The 18695-nt window shown below is 35.7% G+C and overlaps 6 protein-coding genes across 9 annotated transcripts; 2 read left to right on the top strand and 4 right to left on the bottom strand.

Moving 5' to 3' along the window:
* Nucleotides 1-163: 163 nt before the first annotated feature.
* Nucleotides 164-2697, bottom strand: LOC141832323 (vacuolar protein sorting-associated protein 32 homolog 1-like). The gene is made up of 4 exons (XM_074719816.1): nucleotides 2584-2697; nucleotides 999-1098; nucleotides 387-472; nucleotides 164-292 (listed from the first exon to the last, which is right to left on the bottom strand). The coding sequence occupies exons 1-4, from the start codon at nucleotides 2662-2664 to the stop codon at nucleotides 230-232; spliced, it is 330 nt and encodes a 109-aa protein (XP_074575917.1). The 5' UTR covers nucleotides 2665-2697; the 3' UTR covers nucleotides 164-229.
* Nucleotides 2698-3750: 1053 nt separating this feature from the next.
* LOC141832322 (uncharacterized) lies at nucleotides 3751-8220 on the bottom strand. Its single transcript, XM_074719815.1, has 9 exons — nucleotides 7959-8220; nucleotides 6839-6966; nucleotides 6637-6708; nucleotides 6337-6482; nucleotides 6141-6255; nucleotides 5995-6075; nucleotides 4979-5116; nucleotides 4567-4654; nucleotides 3751-4054 (listed from the first exon to the last, which is right to left on the bottom strand). The coding sequence occupies exons 1-9, from the start codon at nucleotides 8200-8202 to the stop codon at nucleotides 3924-3926; spliced, it is 1143 nt and encodes a 380-aa protein (XP_074575916.1). The 5' UTR covers nucleotides 8203-8220; the 3' UTR covers nucleotides 3751-3923.
* A 1730-nt stretch (nucleotides 8221-9950) lies between these two features.
* Nucleotides 9951-12802, top strand: LOC141831878 (CBS domain-containing protein CBSX3, mitochondrial-like). 2 transcript variants are annotated; one of them, XM_074719294.1, is made up of 6 exons: nucleotides 9951-10028; nucleotides 10912-11171; nucleotides 11258-11339; nucleotides 12072-12145; nucleotides 12320-12380; nucleotides 12457-12802. In XM_074719294.1, exons 2-6 carry the CDS (start codon nucleotides 10917-10919, stop codon nucleotides 12597-12599), a joined length of 615 nt encoding a protein of 204 aa, XP_074575395.1. In that variant the 5' UTR covers nucleotides 9951-10028; nucleotides 10912-10916; the 3' UTR covers nucleotides 12600-12802. The 2 variants fall into 2 exon arrangements, with proteins under 2 accessions (XP_074575395.1, XP_074575394.1); XM_074719293.1 differs by lacking the exon at nucleotides 9951-10028 and having other exon boundaries at nucleotides 10905-11171.
* Nucleotides 12803-13981: 1179 nt separating this feature from the next.
* On the top strand, nucleotides 13982-15287 carry LOC141831911 (anaphase-promoting complex subunit 11-like). Of its 3 annotated transcripts, none has more exons than XM_074719333.1 (2): nucleotides 13982-14026; nucleotides 14317-15287. In XM_074719333.1, exon 2 carries the CDS (start codon nucleotides 14325-14327, stop codon nucleotides 14577-14579), a length of 255 nt encoding a protein of 84 aa, XP_074575434.1. In that variant the 5' UTR covers nucleotides 13982-14026; nucleotides 14317-14324; the 3' UTR covers nucleotides 14580-15287. The 3 variants fall into 3 exon arrangements, with proteins under 3 accessions (XP_074575434.1, XP_074575432.1, XP_074575433.1); XM_074719331.1 differs by having other exon boundaries at nucleotides 13989-14095; XM_074719332.1 differs by having other exon boundaries at nucleotides 13989-14095; nucleotides 14303-15287.
* An 881-nt stretch (nucleotides 15288-16168) lies between these two features.
* LOC141831912 (65-kDa microtubule-associated protein 3-like) lies at nucleotides 16169-16968 on the bottom strand. Its single transcript, XM_074719334.1, has 3 exons — nucleotides 16834-16968; nucleotides 16348-16749; nucleotides 16169-16261 (listed from the first exon to the last, which is right to left on the bottom strand). The coding sequence occupies exons 1-3, from the start codon at nucleotides 16966-16968 to the stop codon at nucleotides 16169-16171; spliced, it is 630 nt and encodes a 209-aa protein (XP_074575435.1).
* Nucleotides 16969-16989: 21 nt separating this feature from the next.
* Nucleotides 16990-18115, bottom strand: LOC141832508 (65-kDa microtubule-associated protein 3-like). Its single transcript, XM_074720011.1, has 5 exons — nucleotides 18044-18115; nucleotides 17678-17893; nucleotides 17356-17595; nucleotides 17066-17275; nucleotides 16990-17016 (listed from the first exon to the last, which is right to left on the bottom strand). The coding sequence occupies exons 1-5, from the start codon at nucleotides 18113-18115 to the stop codon at nucleotides 16990-16992; spliced, it is 765 nt and encodes a 254-aa protein (XP_074576112.1).
* Between the last annotated feature and the right edge of the window lie 580 nt (nucleotides 18116-18695).

The raw sequence follows: 18695 nt of genomic DNA, 5'->3' as shown, positions 1-18695 counted from the left end.
GACAAAACCAATTCTCGCAGCGACGACGACGACAAACATAACTATATCAACTCGATTAAGAATTATGTAATTTCAAAAGTTATACAGACATTAACACACTTTACAGGGTGTTTAGTTTAGAACAAGTTGGAGAGCATTTGCTCAAATATCGACCAATCGTTGAAGTTATGATATCTATGAACAAGTAGAATCAAGCAAGTCAGTCTCAGTTTCCATGAACAGCTGCTCTTCAGATGAGTGTTTGTTGTCTCTTGAGCTTTGCTGCGTCAGTGAATCTTACTAGCTTTTGCTCCTACAAGAACAAGATAGAACAAAAATTATGATTAAAATTCTTGAAACTTTCACAGCTAGAACTTGGAAATTGGAAGACTAATTCATTCGTCTACCTGATTGCGAATGAGCGATTGGAAAACCTCAAGCTGCTTCGTTTTGCTTTCGTAAGACTTTTTCCTCCTCAAGCAATTCATTGCAGCTGTTTGGGGAAAAAAGAAGATTACATCATTCTTTCATTTTTTTTTTTTCCATTGCAAATTGCAACTACTGCAATCATGCCATGTCAAGTAGGAAGAATTAGGAAAATCAGAGTTAAGCATCATGCTTCACAACAGCTGAATGTTTAATGGTTCTGAAGAAAATATAAGAGTAAGTTTCGTTAAAATAATTCCTTAGGTAAATATTGTCCTTCTACCTACTAAAATAGGAATTTACAACAGATCCTGAAGTAGAGTTGTGCAGCAAAAATAATAAGATGTCGAATTAATGTTACATAGCAGACATGCACATGCAATTTCACAAACATTTTTTATTTTCATGATCCAATATGATCTTTGTCGTGTAGTATTTTTGCAACATGGAGTTAGAAATTGAGATCCCAAGAGTTTTATAAAGTCACTTAAACATGATAATGTGCTAAGATTACAATACTGCTTTTGTATCAGAATGAAATTGCAAAACAAATACTTTACTCTCTAACATTATCAAGAAGATTGATAACCAACCTTGTCTGTTGTTTTCCCTGATAAATTGTTTAGCTCTATCAAGCTCAAGCGATATGTTTTGTTGCAGAACATGTTGTCTCTCCTGAAGCATTTCCAGAGTCTGAAATAGAGAATTGGTATTTTTAGGCATGGTTAATATATATAGACATGTTAGTACTAGGAAACAGTTTAACAGCATAAAGTATATGATTCAAGTTTATAAACCACTCAGAGATTCAAAAGATAGTAATATGATCTGTGATGCAACAATTGATCCAGCAAGTGGTCATAGAAACAACCAATAGATGAGTCAGAGAAAACAAAGTTAAGCAATTGGCTAGTCCCACTTGAGCATTTCTATCTTATGCATCACATCAGGAAAACCCCCATCTCTTACAGGTCCAAAGATTTATTTCTAGGCATGAATTGAGAACATAAACCATTTTCAAAGCGACTAAATCAGGTTTATAGTTAATATATGGTTGTAAATGATTTAATTTATAGTTTTGTTTACTTGGACAGAAACAAGAGAGAAAAGAAAATGTAAATAGAGAAGGGGAAGGAATTTACTTGTATCTGTTTCCTCTATTTGATTTCCACCCAAATTGAGAAAAATTGAATGGAAATAAAATTTACACATTCCATAAACGCAAATAAGAAATTATAATATTTCTCACCCTCTAACTCTGTTTAACTAAGCAAGATATATGAAATATAGTGGATATGACATACAATTTATTCTATTTCCTTTTCTCTTAAACTTTCCATTTCTCATCTATCTTCACCCTTCCAATTAAACACAGCATTAGAGTTACTTGGAATGCATATAAGTATTTCCATGCTAAGAGGTTCTTCCATTATTATAGTCATGATTTTGATCATATTTATTATATATTTTTAATGATTGCTATATGCACCTCATGGAATCCTTAATCTTTGTCATCTAGGCATGCGACTGCCATTGACAGTTGTTTTTTCTTTAAAGCCACTAGCCCTGGTGAGGAAAAAGAAACGACTTCATGAAACAAAAATAGAAAAGCAGCAAAGGAATGATCTCTTCTCCTCTCCTTTGTACAAGGACTTGTAATCAAAAGGGGAATTCAAACAGAGGAAAAGTGAACAAAACTACGGTTAAGTGGGATAGAGCCATCTCCAGCACAAACGATACCGCATACCTAAGTTAATGAAGAATCTCTACAGGGTTTGAGGTTGAAGACAAAAACCTTCAGTGCTAAATAGAAGAATCCCTAATGTACTAGGTCTATCAAAATCTTTCCTTATGCTGTTACATTAAAGTTAGCTCAATATTGTTATCTCTAATCTTACGAATGCGAAGTCCAAAATATATTCTTGATTTTCCCCAATTCTCCTACCAACAGAAATCACACTTCGGCGGCAGTGCGAAAAGGGATAAAAAAAAAAAGAAACAAAAGAATTTCATCCATCGCCAAATTTCTTCTTTTTTAGAACTACCATGATGCCAACATCCATATCGAACTAATCTCGCCGGAAGTACCGCCTGATTGGGTACAAGTAAACCCTAGCAGAACAACAACTGACGTAACCTAACATGACCAAAGAAATAAAGACGCCGAGCAAGACGAACCTCCTTGAGCTTCGAGGAGGAGGAGGAGATGATGGAGGAAGAGATCTGCGAGCCGTCGCGGGGACGGCAAATCTTGAACATTGTCGGCGATCGAGGGCACCGGCGATGAGACCAGCGCTGCCGGGAGGAAGAAGCTTCGCCACTAACACCCGAATTCCAGTGGAACTGGGAAACCAGCGCTGCCGGGGAGGTTCTTAAATAGGCCGTCAAAAACTTTCAAGTGGGCCTTCCTTTTAATCAATATTATATTTGAAAAGTTTAAAAAATTTATGATAATGATTTATATATTATCTTTGAAGAATTTAAAATTTTTATAATATAAAAAAATTTTATAATCTTGGATCATCTGTCAAAATTCTTCTATCCTTTTTAATTAGCATATTTATTTTAATGATCGACAAAATTTTTTTATATGACATAATAATTATATGATTAATTATTTAGGCTCATCATTTTTTCTTAATTAATATAATTATTTGCTTATAAAAAAATAGACGATTTAATAATAGTATCTAATATTTTAAATTAAGACTTAATTAGTATTTTAATTGACTTTCTTTATTTATTAGTTTTTTAATCTAAATTTGCGTTAAAGTATTATTATATATTTAATGTTATTCATATAATATTAAAACTTATTTAAATACGCCGTAGCTGGGGATCGAACCGTGAATGTCTGGGTGACAACCTGAATGCCCCCACCGCGGCACCATGGCCCCGGGGACATTAAAACTTATTTAAGTACTTTAGTAAAATAGTTGTGTGTGTTCCATATATTTATCCATGCAGTTGAATGTGCCATATTAAATTTTTCTATATAATTTTTTGTTAAATTATTTTTAAAATTGTAATATAAAAATAATAGAATTTATATAGAAAATGTACACGGTAGACACAGACATTATTATTATTATTATGAAAAATAATATGGACATATATGAAAACGCAAGAGGTGCAATATAATACACTATACTGTATGAATGTAAAATCCAGATCAGACTTGTTCTATAGTATATCGTACTGCGTTTTCATGTTACATCTCATGTAGTGTATCATTTCGATGTAAAGAACTTTTGTGAAAGGAAACAAAAACATACACAAAATCCTAAATTTAGTTTGCCTGCTCAGAGAACACCCACAAAAAAATGCTATTCATAAAAAGCATAGCTAACAAATGTTACATTTTCGAATCTATTAAAAGAGACATGAAACAACCTGAACTCCAAGCTCCAAAGAAACCACTCCTGTAATGCAGGAGATGCAGAAGGATTTCTGATACATGAATGATTGTATATATGATGAAACATTACAGGGTTTCGATTACTTGAGCCGAATCGAATCTAGGAAAACAGATGCTCTGCTACTTTATACTTCTTTTCTTCGTTTCGATACGATCCTTTGTTGCCGCTGAACGCTTTTGCCTTGCTTGCTGATTCCTTCTCCTTGAGCATTGATGCGAGTGGACCATCAACTGAAGCAAAGTGCATCTCAATGATGAGGCATTTGTAAACATAAAATTTATTGCAGTAATAATATCATTCATCTTGTTAGTCAAGTTCTATAGCTGAAAAGCTATTAAAGATGATAAAACTTTAATAGTACAGTTTGGGAGCTGAAGCTCCTTAGCTTGGACACCATAGATTTACTGAATCATACTCCCAAGTTAACTGGAATTAAATAAGAAAGAAAGAAATGCAACCTTCCAGTTGACAATGATTCTGCATTGCGAGCAGACCATGCAAGAGAATAGTTTCTAAATTAATTTTATCATGAGGGAATACTCAGCATTATCAACTGTATTAAGTTTTTCCAAATAAAAATAAATTCAGACAGAATGGGTAAAAAATACTCCACCATCAAGACATCTCTACTTCCATTTAATATTCTCCTTGCATTATGTTTCCATTTTAGCATTCAATGAGAAACAGTGATATCTCTCAGCATCAACAGTTAATCACTATATTGAGAAAAAGAATACTATACCTTGCCACTCCAAGACTACTTTAGACTCTCCCTTGATCAACTTTGGATATTGATCAATTCGAGAATCCTCCATAATAAGATCTTCAACCTAACAAAATAGAATTGAAGATTCAGTACTGAGAATCCTTTCTTATTGTTAAGATACATAACATATATTCTGAATGTAGAAGTAGAGAACAGTTATAACGTAAACCATTCTGAGTTATCCAATGTTCTTTTCCTTGTTTAGCAAAGTTATTTTCTTCCTTGTTAAATTTATATAGGATTTTCCTCCCTTGAACCGGATAATGTGGCAAATGTAGACCAGCAAGAATTAGATTCCAAATTCTTTTCTAAGAAATCAATTATTGTTCACTTAAAATTTCTATATGAACTAAAATTACTTGGAAATAACATTGTAAATCAGAGATACCTTTTTCCATAATATAGTATGCTTCCTTTCCCTTGGTAGGAGCAGGTGATCCCTTAGCCAAGAAGCAACCACCCAATGTTCTCCTTTATTCTCTCCACTCATAGCTCTCATGGCATTCTCTTGGAGAATTTCACATACCTGTTGAAAGAGATTCTTAGTGATATACACATAAATAACAAACTGAAGAAGTAAAAATAATGGTGTTGTCATCTGTAGTATATTAGCCTGTACATTTATGCAATTGCATATCCGATTACAGTTATATGCCTCATCAAAGAAATAAATTCTTACACCACAATGCATCTTCATTTTAGAATCATTTTTTCTCAAGGAACCACAAACTCTTGGACAAGCTCATCTATATTCAAGCATGGGAAGAAAAATAATCCTACGCCATGATTACCATAATGCCATGATTACCATAATGCATCAAACAGTTTAATTACAAGATTATTTCTCTCTCCTCTTCTCTACTTCTTTGTCTACTACTTCTTCTCAGCATGTAAATATCACCACCTTATACTTCCAAGCAACTACTCCCTCGTGGACATCCTCCAGCAAACCATCACCCACAGGCACAATCCTAATCTGACACACCTAGCAAACTCCAAATTAAGTAATACCAGTGACTCCTACAGAAAATGAAATTACCTATCGCCGATAGTCATCAACTCCGAAACAAAATGTCAAAAGATTTGATTCTTCATATCTTATGATCTAGCAAGGACAAGAGCATGCTAACCTTGGAATAAGAGACACATTACAAATTATTGATAGGGAATTTTCCATTGCAATGATGCTCCATAACAAATTTTGCAGAAATCATGAGCATAAACAGCCAAGGAACTCAGTCCAACTGGTAAAAAACCAATGTCGAGTAACATTAACTGCAATATTTCTGATTAAGGATGCATAAATTCCTACAGTAAAACAGTATGGCCACAATTTGCACACAGAAACTATAGCAAATTAGCAACAGAAGGGATTGTTCCCATATTAACTATGAACGGATGTACCTGTTCATACAGTTGCTCTGCTCTATGTGTGAGCTTCCTTTTTTGATATACGTTCAGAGAAAACTTAGCTAGACCTACAAGCTGTAGGTTCATTAGAGAATCTGATTCAACTAAAAAGTTAATATAGAAGCCCAAAGAATACATACTAAACCAAAAATTGCAAGCAAAATGCCAGCATGCTTGTAAATCCACTGATTGATACGACAACGAAGAGGCTTGCGAAATTCAGCTAACATGTCTGGACATTTGTACTCCTTGCTTCTACATTCATAAACCAAAAGGAATCTTGGATTATAGCCATTGCGCAATGATCAATTCAGATATTGAATTTGTGAAGCAAACCTGTTGTATGTGGCTTTTGTTTCTAACACAGATTCCACAGCTTCCATCACCATATCTTTTATAAAATTGGAAGCGTCAGATTTCAAATCAAAGCTACTCCATGTTATGTGATCTTCAATTATATCCTTTATTTCAGCCTCTTGAAACTGAAAAGCCCGCTCGGAAACAGAGGTTATAGTGTTTGCCAACAAAATTGCAAGTATGCAAATATTACTAGAGTTAAAAATTGGAGCATCCATATACCAGAAATCACTACAGAAAAGCTGCATGAAAACAATGAGGTTGGTCATGATAACAGACCCAAATTTTCCCAGGTAGATTGCACAGAACTTGTCCGTACGCCTTACAAATGTGCTCCTCCAGCAGGTCCAACTGCATTGCAGAATGTAGTTCTTTTATTTTTTTTAATAAGTTCTTATCAATCATAAAATTTCAGCCAATGAAGATTTTCTCTTAATAAATCACAAAGAAGACTCAATAACCAACGTATTCCAGGGCATACAGCTTTCTTAGCAGTCTGATTGATGACTCCATCTTCAATGCATTTCCTGCCCTGCTTCTTAAACCCATGAACACACTCCAAACTCCCACTGGAGCACCATCCATGGTAGGGGCAAGGCTCACAGAGACCTGTAGTTGTATATATATAATACAAAAAATTAACAAAATAGTTAACAGAAAAAACTAGGCAACTCAAAATTATTATATTCAGAAGATAAATGCAAAATTTCTCGTTGCAATTACAGTAAGAAAATGGGAGAAGAGTTATTATCCTTCTGATGTGCTTATAAACAGTACAAAACTACATAGACAATAACTACTTTTGCTGCATCTAATTTTCAATTTAGTGGACTGACCTTAAGAAAAACAGTGGGAATGCATCCATATGACTTGATTTGGAAGCTAAAAGACACTCACATTATAAAAGAGCCAATCAAATTGAGTAGTTTCAGGAAAAACTCAATAGAACTTGCTTAAGACTTAAGCTCTGGAGTTATTCTAGAGAAATCTTAAAGTTCAAGCTTGGTCCTCTTGGAGATTAACCATAGTAGACTGGCTCGTTAACAGATATTATAAGAACGCGTCAATTGGAGAAATGCCTATTGAAGGTGGCACCCATAATGCCCACGTTTCCATATTTATTGATCAAGAATGGGATCTACAAAACTGCAACTAGTTGATTCGTCCAACCTACCAAATAAGCATACTGTTTATAGCAAAAATGACTCCATAATCATTGTATTTGATAATCTAGCACCCCACATGCCAATGCCAAAAGTTGTCGAATCACAAAGAAGTATCATACTTGAGTTGAGGACGATATCCTGCTGAAAGCAACAGAATCGCAACTGCAAATTCCTTTTTCTCCAGTATGTAATGACAAAAATAAAGTTTTATCAATTATTTTCATTCCTCTCCACGTTTTCCAAGATAAATTAAGAAACAACTTACCAGTTTTGCATCTTAATGCCGTAGACCTGCTAGCGGCTGTGCAAAAAAATAAATGATTTTTTGGTCTGGATCACTAAACTCACCTGGCCCTGTTTCACTTGCAACCCTAAGCCAGCTTGACCACTACCATCAAGCAAAAAAAAAACAAAGGCAACAGAAATGAAAGTCACCATTCTCGTGATCGTAAGACCCCTCGATGCTGTCGCAAAATGGCTTATCCCGTCGATTCAACAAGTACACGGCATAGTTACAGGCAGCAGCTACGGAAGCGGCAATGGCGACGACGGCAAGGAGCCTGAGGAGGTCAGCTTTGGAAGGGAAGATCGAGGCGGATGGCTCCCTTCCGATGAACTGTAGAGGCTTCGATGTCTCCGGAGGCCTCGATTTCGGCCGCTTCCTGGTGGCGGAGGACATCGGCGCGGCCGTATTCCTTCGCCCTGACTCGTCGCTTCCAGCACCGAGTCACGACGACTCGCTGGAGTCGGTTATAATTTCGGGCCGGCCCAAGTCTAATTTGGGCTTCAAATCGAAATCCAATAATTTGAATCCTTTTTTAAAATGCTAAATCTTGAGGGGGCAATCTGACATTTTTCCATAAAATTGTACACGTATAAAAAATTAGTAGATAATTTCAAAAGCATGCACATATAAAAATAAATATTATCTAATAAATTATATTTTAAATTTATCTAATAAATAAATTTTAAAAAAAGTCATCTACTATCCAAAGAATATTCTTTCTTTTTATTATTATTTTTCTTTTTTTTAAATGCCTAACTAATTCTTTTTACTTAATCTAATTTTCAAACCCAACAACTAATCCTACCAAACCAACTATATATAAAGATTAAGATTGATGTGAACCCTTCGAATTTTTTAATTGGTCATTATCGATAGTAATTACTTTCTTAACAACATAATGCAAGTGGGATTAGCAACTCCCTCTTGTTTTCCATATTCCATTGTATTTTATTTTGCCTCATTTTTAGACTTTAAATTTTGTTCAAATTTGAGGATCTTTATAATATTTATAACATTTTATTCTAAAATTATTATTTATTATTAATTATTAATATTTTCCCTTCTTGTCGTCGTTATTTAATGGCAAGTGGTTATAGTTGATTCTTGAATCACCTAATTTTTTTAATTAATTTATCATCATTACACTAACAATGCATCATTGTTAGTTGTTAATTATGTTATTTGACTATAATTTATTGATTCATTTCAAATCTTGCTTTCGCAAGGCTTTTTAGATTGATATAATGATGTATTTTATATTGCCCCTCAAGGCATGGATGAGTTAGTTATTACGAAGCAAATTTATTGTAATGAACAAATGTTGAATATTGATGAAGGCAAGGTAATACTGTAACTTTTCAATTTACTTCCTCACAAATTGAATAACCCATAATACATCATTATAGCAAAAGGTAAAATTTGCCACCTTAACGACCTCACACAATTGGTTTCACGATCATCAATGAAGAAGTAAATCAGAAAGTTATAATTGGCTACGACGGAGGAGAGTATTGCCTCGACTTCATTAAGATTTGATTTTTGTCTATTTCAATAATTTTGTTATGTCGTAACCAACTCAATTATATCCGGAACATGTATTTATATTATAATTATTGAGTGAAATGGTAGATTTTTTTTTTCAATTGCTAACAATTTTATGAGTCAATTTGAACAAGTAAAAAATTAATAAATATTTTATAATCTCCACTCTTTTATGATTATTTATCAGGAGAAGAAAATGATATTAAAAAAAAAATAAATTAAAAAAAGACAAAAAGCTGGACGCTGTTCATGATTAGACAGCGGATAAGGTGTCTCCTGTGTCGGAGAGGATAAGGATGCGCATCAATTACTGAGCGCATTTAAACAATCTTTAAATTACTAAGGGTATTTTTAGAAAAAGTAAATGAACAAATCTGCCATAATAATATTAAATAATTTTAATTAAAGTAAGAAATATTTTTAAATATAACAATGTATATCTTTTTGATTTTTTTTTGAAAAAGGAAAATAAGAGGCGTGAATTTTGGACAAGGTAAATTTCAGGGTGCGAAATGTAATTTTGTGCTCCCATTTCCTTTTGCTTTTTAGTTAAATTAATTAATTAATTTCCGCTGATGAGCGCATCGGTTTCAGCAATGGTGATAAGACGGGCGGACAGCGCGTGCTTCATCCTCCAGATCCTTTTCCACTGCTTCCTCTCACTCCAGGCGGCGAAGGTGAGGCCCTTTTCCAAGCTTTCCTTCTCTCTGTTGTGCTGCTGTCGAGGTGATCGTGATGCATCTCCTGCTCGAGGCCCCTCTTCCGATCTATCTTTGTCTGTCGCGTCTGGTGCTCCAGGGAGATCCGGCAGCGTGGCCTTCTTGGCATGGAGCCTACTCGCGCTTTTCTTTTCCTGGATTTGATTTCACTTTGAATGTTTAGTTAGTGAGCTGGATCGGGTTGAGGGAATGCTTGAAGTTGGGGGAAAGGCGTTAGTTTTATGCTCTGTGTTACCATCTTTTTCTTATCAACCCTAAAAAATCTGAACTTTTCTGCCCTACAGTTCATAAGGTTAATATTGTGTTTCAAAAGTCAACTCTTTTTTTCTGTGCGATTTTGCATCAGATAACTGAAAGAAATTTAGATCGTAGGATTGAAGCGATTAGCTGATAGGCATCAGAGCATTAGTTTTATCCCTTTTTTTTCAGAAGTGAGTTGATATGGTATGAGAGCGCAGGAGGTCAGAATTCAAATTTCACCAATCAGTTCATTTGTCGAGAGGTCGGTCCTAATCAAGTCAATTCCCGCACCCACAATGAAGAGACAATAAAGAGGGAGTGTTAATAATATAAATACAAATTGATTCTTTGTTCTAACAATTCAGAGTGTTTTTTGGATAAGTGGTTAGAACAAACGGATTCCATGCACAATTTGTTGAGGGTTATTTTTAATGAATAAAAAAGTTGCTATCTGTCATGCTGTGAATTTCATATTATGTTAGTACATTAACAATATAATCGAGAATCATATATTTAAGTCAAATTTATTCCTTGATGCTTAGTGATTATATGTATTGGGTTTAACAGGCAAGTAGTTTAATGACTGCATTGTTGATGACAGGAAACATGCAGGGAGCAATTCAAGCACTCCGTTTGCACGGGAATGTTCTTAAGCGAGCTGTTCTCCAACACATGCGTGTGAACCCAGCAATGTTACCTACTGTGTTTGCGCGTTTTGAGTCAGTTTCGTCTACACAGTTGGAAGAGCATGGATTTGAAAGCACAACTATCATGGATATTCTTACAGCTAAAGGGAAGAGTGCTGATGGTTCCTGGCTGTGGTGCACAACTGATGACACTGTTTATGATGCTGTGAAATCTGTAAATGGCCATTGTGTCATCTTGTTTGGGATTACCATCCAGCTTTAACTAGTTTTAACTGATGGCTTATGCTCTTCTGTTTCTAGATGACACAACACAATGTTGGAGCTTTAGTGGTGGTGAAACCTGGAGAAGAGAAGGCAATTGCTGGAATTGTTACTGAGAGAGGTAATTGGTTGTCCATGTTTGTTTTTGTTGGCTGTGAAATGGTATTAAATGTGCTCATGCAATTATATAATGCTCATGGGTGCATGGATAAAGCTAAACAATTATGTGAAATCATAAGATATTTTCCAGTTAGTTGGTAAATTTCTCAATTCTACAGTTGTTCCTGTAGATTCAACTGGGTAGATGATTTTCAGAAGTTCTTCGGCAGCTTCAATTTTTATGGCAATCTTTTTTACAACTGAGTGTATGTCAATGTGAAGTTTTAAATCTCAATTAAGTTAAACATTATCTAATTATCCTGAAACTTATTTTCATAACATTTTGATAATTACATTGTCTCAGACACAATCATTTACTTGATGCAAATCAATTGTGTGATGGTCCAATGTGTATGCCAACTCTCTCTGCTTTTCCATAAATTGCATTCTTCTACTGATATAAGACAGATTTGCAGCAAGCAGCGATGCCATTGATAATACAAAGTGGCACAAGTTTATATGTATGCAAAGGAAGCCTAAATAAATGATAAAATCCATCACTTTCCGACTATAGGGAAATAAGTTTAAGACATTTTTAACATCCTACAAGAGCAGTTGATTAGCAGATAAATCTGTTCTTCACCTGTTCAATATCTTTTTTGAAAACTAAGTACCAGTTTCAATAATGGTTCTTTTATGCAATTATACTTGCTGGGCAAATTACTTGTGTTCTTAATGGTTGCTTGTTCTTCAGATTATCTCCGGAAAATCATTGTACAGGGAAGATCTTCCAAGTCAACTAAAGTTGGTGACATCATGACTGAAGAGGTAAAAGAAAATATAGCTTACACATTTCTACAAGGCTATCTAAACTTTCTTAAACATGGGAATTTCAATCTCAAGTTGTACAGATAATATCTGAAAATTTTGAATTTAGTAGTATTATTTCAAGATTTTGTTCTTTTGCTTCCAATCTCATGGGAATTCTTTTCCTATATCCAGAACAAACTGATCACAGTGACTCCAGACACTAAGGTTCTGCAAGCAATGCAGCTGATGACAGGTCTCTTTATCTTCCTCAGCAAGATTTTGTCGATAGAGTGACTAAACCATCACATTGATATCTTTTGCATTTCTAGAGAATCGCATTAGGCACATCCCAGTGGTCGACAAGAAAAGCATGATCGGCATGGTGTCCATCGGTGACGTCGTTCGAGCTGTTGTTAGTGAGCATCGCGAGGAGCTGAGCCGCCTCAACGCCTACATACAAGGAGGCTACTAGACCAAGCAGCTGTAGAATCTAAATAATGGTAGGTGACGATGGCGAAGAACTTGAAGTTTGCTTTGAGCATACCACAATCCATGTACAAAGGTGGTGCATTTCTTCTTCTTGTGTGTGTAGGCTTTCTCTAACCAAGCAAACCAACCTTGGTTCTGGCTACTAGCAAATGTTCATGAATAAATCTCCTTGAATTGTGCTGTGTTTGTTGTATGCCTGATTGTGGACTTTGTTTAAGTGCAATATTATCCATTTTCGACAAAAAATATATATATATATCAGCTGAAATATATTTTGTGGCCTCTAAGTTTCAGGGTGATGTTGTTTTGAAGTTTAGTGAGGTTGTGGCATATTTTTTATTTTTTTTAAAGTCAGATCAATTTGAATTTTTTATTTTTAAATCCATCTAAAACTATTTCAATTTTATTCTAGGTGTTCTTACATGTTTTCATCATATTTTTTTTTTAAAACTAATTTTTATGTGATCAATATAAAAAAAACAAAAACAAGTAAATTTGTGGATCGATTTGGAAAAAACTTAAAATTAGACCTGTAAATGAAAATATTTCATCCATGGATCTGCCGGGCCAGCAAATCCGGCCTGTTAGTGGTGGCCCATTTACTCTTGTAGGCTCTGTTTATTTTGAAGCGCGGATCAAAAAAGGAAAGAAATTAAAAATAGAAAAATTGTCTAAAAAAAAAGGAAGAGAATTAAATTCCACGAAAAGGGAAAAAATAAAAAAAAATGGAAGAGAACTAAATTCCACCAATAGGAAAAAAATGGAAAAAAAAAAAGACGAAGTCATCGATGTCACGTGTAGAGTTGACTCGGAGTATAATTAATTTGATTATAATGAGATAGATTTATTAAAATAGATAAGAATTAAATTTTAATAAAATTGAGATAATATTTTTTTAATAATTAATTATAATTTTTGATTTATTTATTTTTAAATAATTATAAAATTGATCGTGTGAAATCATTAAAAGTTTGTTGTTAAATAGTTGTAGAATTGATCATGTGGAATCATTGGGTTCGTTTTCACGTAAGATTCGTCATCGTGACGATCTATTTCTTCTTGAATAAAAGGTAGAATTTATCATCCCAAATTTTATAGGATTGACTTCATAATCATATATAAAAAAATAAATTAAAAAATTATAATTAATTATGATAAAAAAATATTATTTCTACTTTACCAATATTTAATCTTTTTCCACTTCAATAATTATATTTTATTATAATATCATTTACGTCTCCAGACCGTCGTCGTCCGTCCAAGGTCACGTGAGATTGCGCAGGACTACCCGCCAGTGCACGTGCAAGGGAAGCCGTTCCATTCGATTTGAACAGAGCAGAAACCCTACCTCTTTCGTTTCCTCATTCTGCAAGTTTCGAGCTTGAGCAGCCTACCTTCCTCCTTCCGCTGGTGCGTCTTAGGGCTCTGTTTCCTCTTTGAACCGTGATGATCTTGGGCATTCTTCTCCGAGTGGATCAGGTGCGTTGTTGAAGTGCTGATCTGGTCGATTCATCCGTGATTGTGTGCATTTTTTTCTGGCTTTGAGATAAAATGATCGCATAAAGTCTCCTTTTTTTATTTGTTACAATTCCTTTAAGATTTGCAAGTGTTTTTTGAGTTTCGAGCGGAAAGTTAAGATTTTTGGCCTTTAATACCATGGTTGTTAGCTGATAAGTAACTGGGTAGGTTTTGCTTCTCAGTAAGGATCATGAAGGTGAAAATACTGAAATGGCATGCTGTAGCTTCATGGACATGGAATGCTCAGGATGAAACGTGTGGGATCTGTAGGATGGCCTTTGACGGCTGCTGCCCGGACTGCAAGTTCCCCGGCGATGACTGCCCACTGATTTGGGGTGCTTGTAACCATGCTTTCCATCTCCATTGCATACTCAAATGGGTCAACTCACAGACTCCTCAACCGCATTGCCCGATGTGTCGCAGAGAATGGCAGTTCAAAGCTTAAACTTTTATCGTATCTATTGTTTGTGGATTGTTTGATTCACTATGATCTAGCGAACCTGAAGAAGTCTGGCATTGTTATGTTTTTTAGTTGAAAAATTCAAGAGTAGGGCTCTTTTTCTCTTCACAATGCAACTTATTGTCGACCAATTAACTATTATTTTTTTGTTTGTTTTTGTAGTTGCAGTAGTCACTAGAATTTGAACAATAGGATGCACATAACAAGTTATGCATACTCTAGTTTTTATTGATCGAGTGAAAACTACAGCCATAAGAATGTATAGCGGTTTTAGAATTGATATCACACTTTCAATGGCATATTCATCGCCTTTAAGTTACACAGACTGGTAGCAACTGCAAAAATAACTTGTAATGGTCTTTGTATAGTAGTGCTAACTGCTAGATTTAATTCTATAGAAAGTACTCGATATGACAAAGATATCTGCTTAAATGTCGTACATTTTACAACAATCTTGGGTTAGCTTTCTTCTTGGACTGCTAAACTCCTTATGTCATAGACTTAGATTTGCCTATAGTGCAAAAGGCCTATTCTTGTGTTTTATGTTATCTTCTTACTTTCAAGTGGTTGACAAAAATTAGAATTGAGTAACCAAATTAAGAGGCTATTAGCTTGCACTCCCACTGTTGTATGATACACATTTAGCGAGCCTTCTTTCTTCATATAGCTACTCTATCTGATCTTCTGCATATCATCCATTGCTTCATGTATGAAGAGAGTTAGAGCTGTTGTTGTGATTGTATTTTCTGTAGCTGGGGCTTCATTGTGAATCCATCAATTTGTTTAAAGGTGTTGATAGAATGTCATTTCTCACTTATCAGGGGAGCTAAGATTTTGCTTCTGTGGCAATGGATGTTCATTATTTTCTAGAGGATCAGCCTTGTTTACGCCTCTTGCACCTAGGTAAACATACAATTTCAATTTCACATTGAATCAAAAATCTGCAAAACTGGGCATTCTATCTGTGTTCAATTCATATTCATATACCTTCTTAGCTGTATGTGTAGACTTTGGTGAAAGTGAGTCAGTTTTTGTTGCTGCTCCGAGAGTTTTCTGGGAGGGACTTATAGTCAATGCCTTTGGCGTCTTCTTGGTGCTCAGAGACTTCGTCAAGCTTTTAGTCCCAAAGATTGCTTGTTGCTCAGCTATCATTTGTTCCTGAAGCTTCTTCTGATCCTGAATCAGACATCTCGTGTCAAGTCCTTTAAAAACAGTATAGAGTCTCTAACTCAGTTAAGTCTTAAGGTCATTACTCTTTTCCTTTTGCGTTCTTGGTCTTTCTCTTGGCTAGCAATGGTGTAGTCTTCCAGCATTGACAGCAAAGAGAGCTACAAATAGCAAGCAGAACAAAAGAAGACTTCAATTGTTCGTACCGTTATCTTATAGAATGTCCAAGATGCATTTGCATTCTAAATACTTACACCATCATATATAAAGTCATTTCCCCTTTCCTTCTCCCATGTAGTTACTTTGTTTGTCAGAGTATCGACCATTGCTGCTCGATGTGTACAAAATAACAGGGGAACACATTGGATTCATTTACTTGCATAGAGAGCTTGCATTGGTACAGATTGCTAACCTGGGATTTTGCTTACTAAAGTTCGGGCCTTTTCAGCACGCTTGAGCATCAGGTGAGCACCTTTTCCTGCACCGTAGCGGTTCTCGTCCTACATATATTATACACAATGTTTTTGAACATGTGACAGCAGAGATCGACCAGTTTTTGTTTCTGTAATTTGCAGGAATTTCTGACCCTATTGTACTCTTCCAACCAGTTCTCCTCTTCGCACACAGCCAACCATTTCTCTACTCTTTCAAGAACATCTTTCCTGCTCAAAGCTTCCTCTTTAGCAGCCGAGATTTGGACTTCTAGCTGTTCTAACACCGAAGATGCATCAATAGCTCCTGCAGCAAAAAGATAATCAGAAGGAATAAGTACTTCATCCAGACAGAAGCTGTTAGTAAAAGGCCTAATTTGTAGACTTATGATACTCTTACCTGCTTGAACATCATTGATATCGAGGTCTGGTTCTTGTGATTCAGCAATCAGATGCGTTTTCAGACGGATTTCGTGTAGTTCGGTTTTCTTCTTCAGAATTAGCTCCTCGATCCTGCTAGCTTTTAGTTGTTCCAGTCTTGAAACTTCTGCTTTCACCTGCAACAGAATTTTCACATGTTGCTGGAAACAAAGCTTCAAATGGAGAAGAAATCGAATGTTAAACCGCGAGTTACTACATACATGATTGATGAACTCCAGCGACAGAGAATTTGGTTCTGTAAATTCTTGCTCCGATGCAGCTATATTACATGCCACACTCTGGAACTGCTGCTGTTCTTCGCTCGGGATATCCATCAGATTCCACAACTCCAACATGGCACTGGCAAGATCTTGAAGCTATATGCCATAGAACATGTTGCAATTCTGTAGCAAAATACCGGCACCGAAAGGTAATGCAAAGTTTGATACGTACCTTCTGCATTCTTTCAAGCTTAACCTTTCGCAGATGCTCGATAGCAGACACAAGGCATTCAACTGAGTCATCACTTATGCTCATGTATCCTTCATCATGGTGTGAATTGCAATGCAAATCTCTGGTTGCTTCTTCAAAACTGAGCCCGAGAACGGCACAAAGTGCCTTCAAAGTATTCAAGTGCTCCATCACTCGCCGCAATCTCTCACTCTAAAGCGAACATTTTCGGGCGATTGGTAACAATTTTGAAAAGGAGGGGAAAAAATCTATAATGGTCATTGATCTCTAACCTTCTCCTCCTGAAGTGCCTGCAGTTGTTTCTCCAATTCTTGAAGTGCCCGAGTTGATAGGTCAGATTCATCGACAGAAAACTTGGAGTCATTACGCTCGATAGGGCTGAACTCGGCTAAGATCTCTCTGATCTGATCCATGACCTCCATGAATTTCTCCAACCTCTCATTTTTCTGGATTTGCATCTCCTCTAGTTTCAGAGTTATGGCATTCAGCTGCTCCTTCAAGCTTCCAGCACTCTTGTTGGATCAAGAATCGAACCAAAGTAAGCACCCGAAAATCATCTTCGCATCAGGCTCTAAAAGCAACGAGGAAATCGACCGACAAACCTCGATTCCATGGACTGGTGGTTTCCCCCATCGAACAGCATATGTCTTCAATCTCTGCTTCAAGACCTGCAATTGCTAGCCTTATTTGAGCTCTGTACTGGTTTGCTTCATCGATCTTTCTTCGGTACAGATTTCGGCACTCCTGCTCCAGCTCGAGCATCATTTTATCCTTCTCGCCTTCAGATTCGCCGACCTCGTCCCATATTATCTAAAACCGATCGAAAATACATAAAATAGTCTCGTATCCAGATCTAAATCTGGATGAACAAGGTCGAGAATTGCATTTGTTTTAAGATGTCTAAGATCATGGGAGATGATGATGATTAAGTTGACGAATTGCGCGATACATAAACCAAACCTGGAGCTCATCGAGAAGGGTTTCGTGTGCTGTATCGATTCTCGTAGACCGACAGTTAGGATTGGGAGCCATGGTAAAGCCTCAATCTTCTGCATCAAAGATCAAAAGAACTCTCAAAAACAAACAAAAAGAATCAAACATTTCTCCGAATTTAATCGAAAATGTGTGTCGAAAAACTAAGAGAATGTACCGATCGATAAGTTTGTTGAAGCAGAATGGAATGGAAGAAGGATGAGAAAGGGATCTATCGATTGTTTCGCAGGGAATAAAGCCAAATCCAATTTAAATTTAGTAAATCTCATCAGATTCGCTTCTTTGTAGGAAGGAGGAGGTCGAGATGCATGAACAACAATGCTATAGAAAATGGACGGTCAATATTAATTCTCCACTGATTAGATTGCGCAACAAAAAGAGTAACAAAAGGATATCGACACTTTTAAAATATGGATAAAAGATAGTCCGGTACAAAAAGTTTCCGTCGATGTGAAGCCTACATTGACTCAAATATATAATCACAATATTATATGATAATAATAATTTTATCGTTGCGTCAAAAATTTCCTTCAACTTTATTTTAAATAAACCCTTAAATACCATTTCTCTAAACAATTCAAATATATTTGTCTTTTAATCCCTTTTATATCATTATTAG

The sequence above is a fragment of the Curcuma longa genome, chromosome 7, assembly GCF_044706935.1.
Source record: "Curcuma longa cultivar G26 ecotype Majalengka, Jawa Barat chromosome 7, ITB_CL_G26_1.1, whole genome shotgun sequence".
NCBI classification, from domain to species: Eukaryota; Viridiplantae; Streptophyta; class Magnoliopsida; order Zingiberales; family Zingiberaceae; genus Curcuma; species Curcuma longa.
Note: the sequence above shows the minus strand (reverse complement) of the source record. Positions and strands in the feature narration are given on the sequence as shown.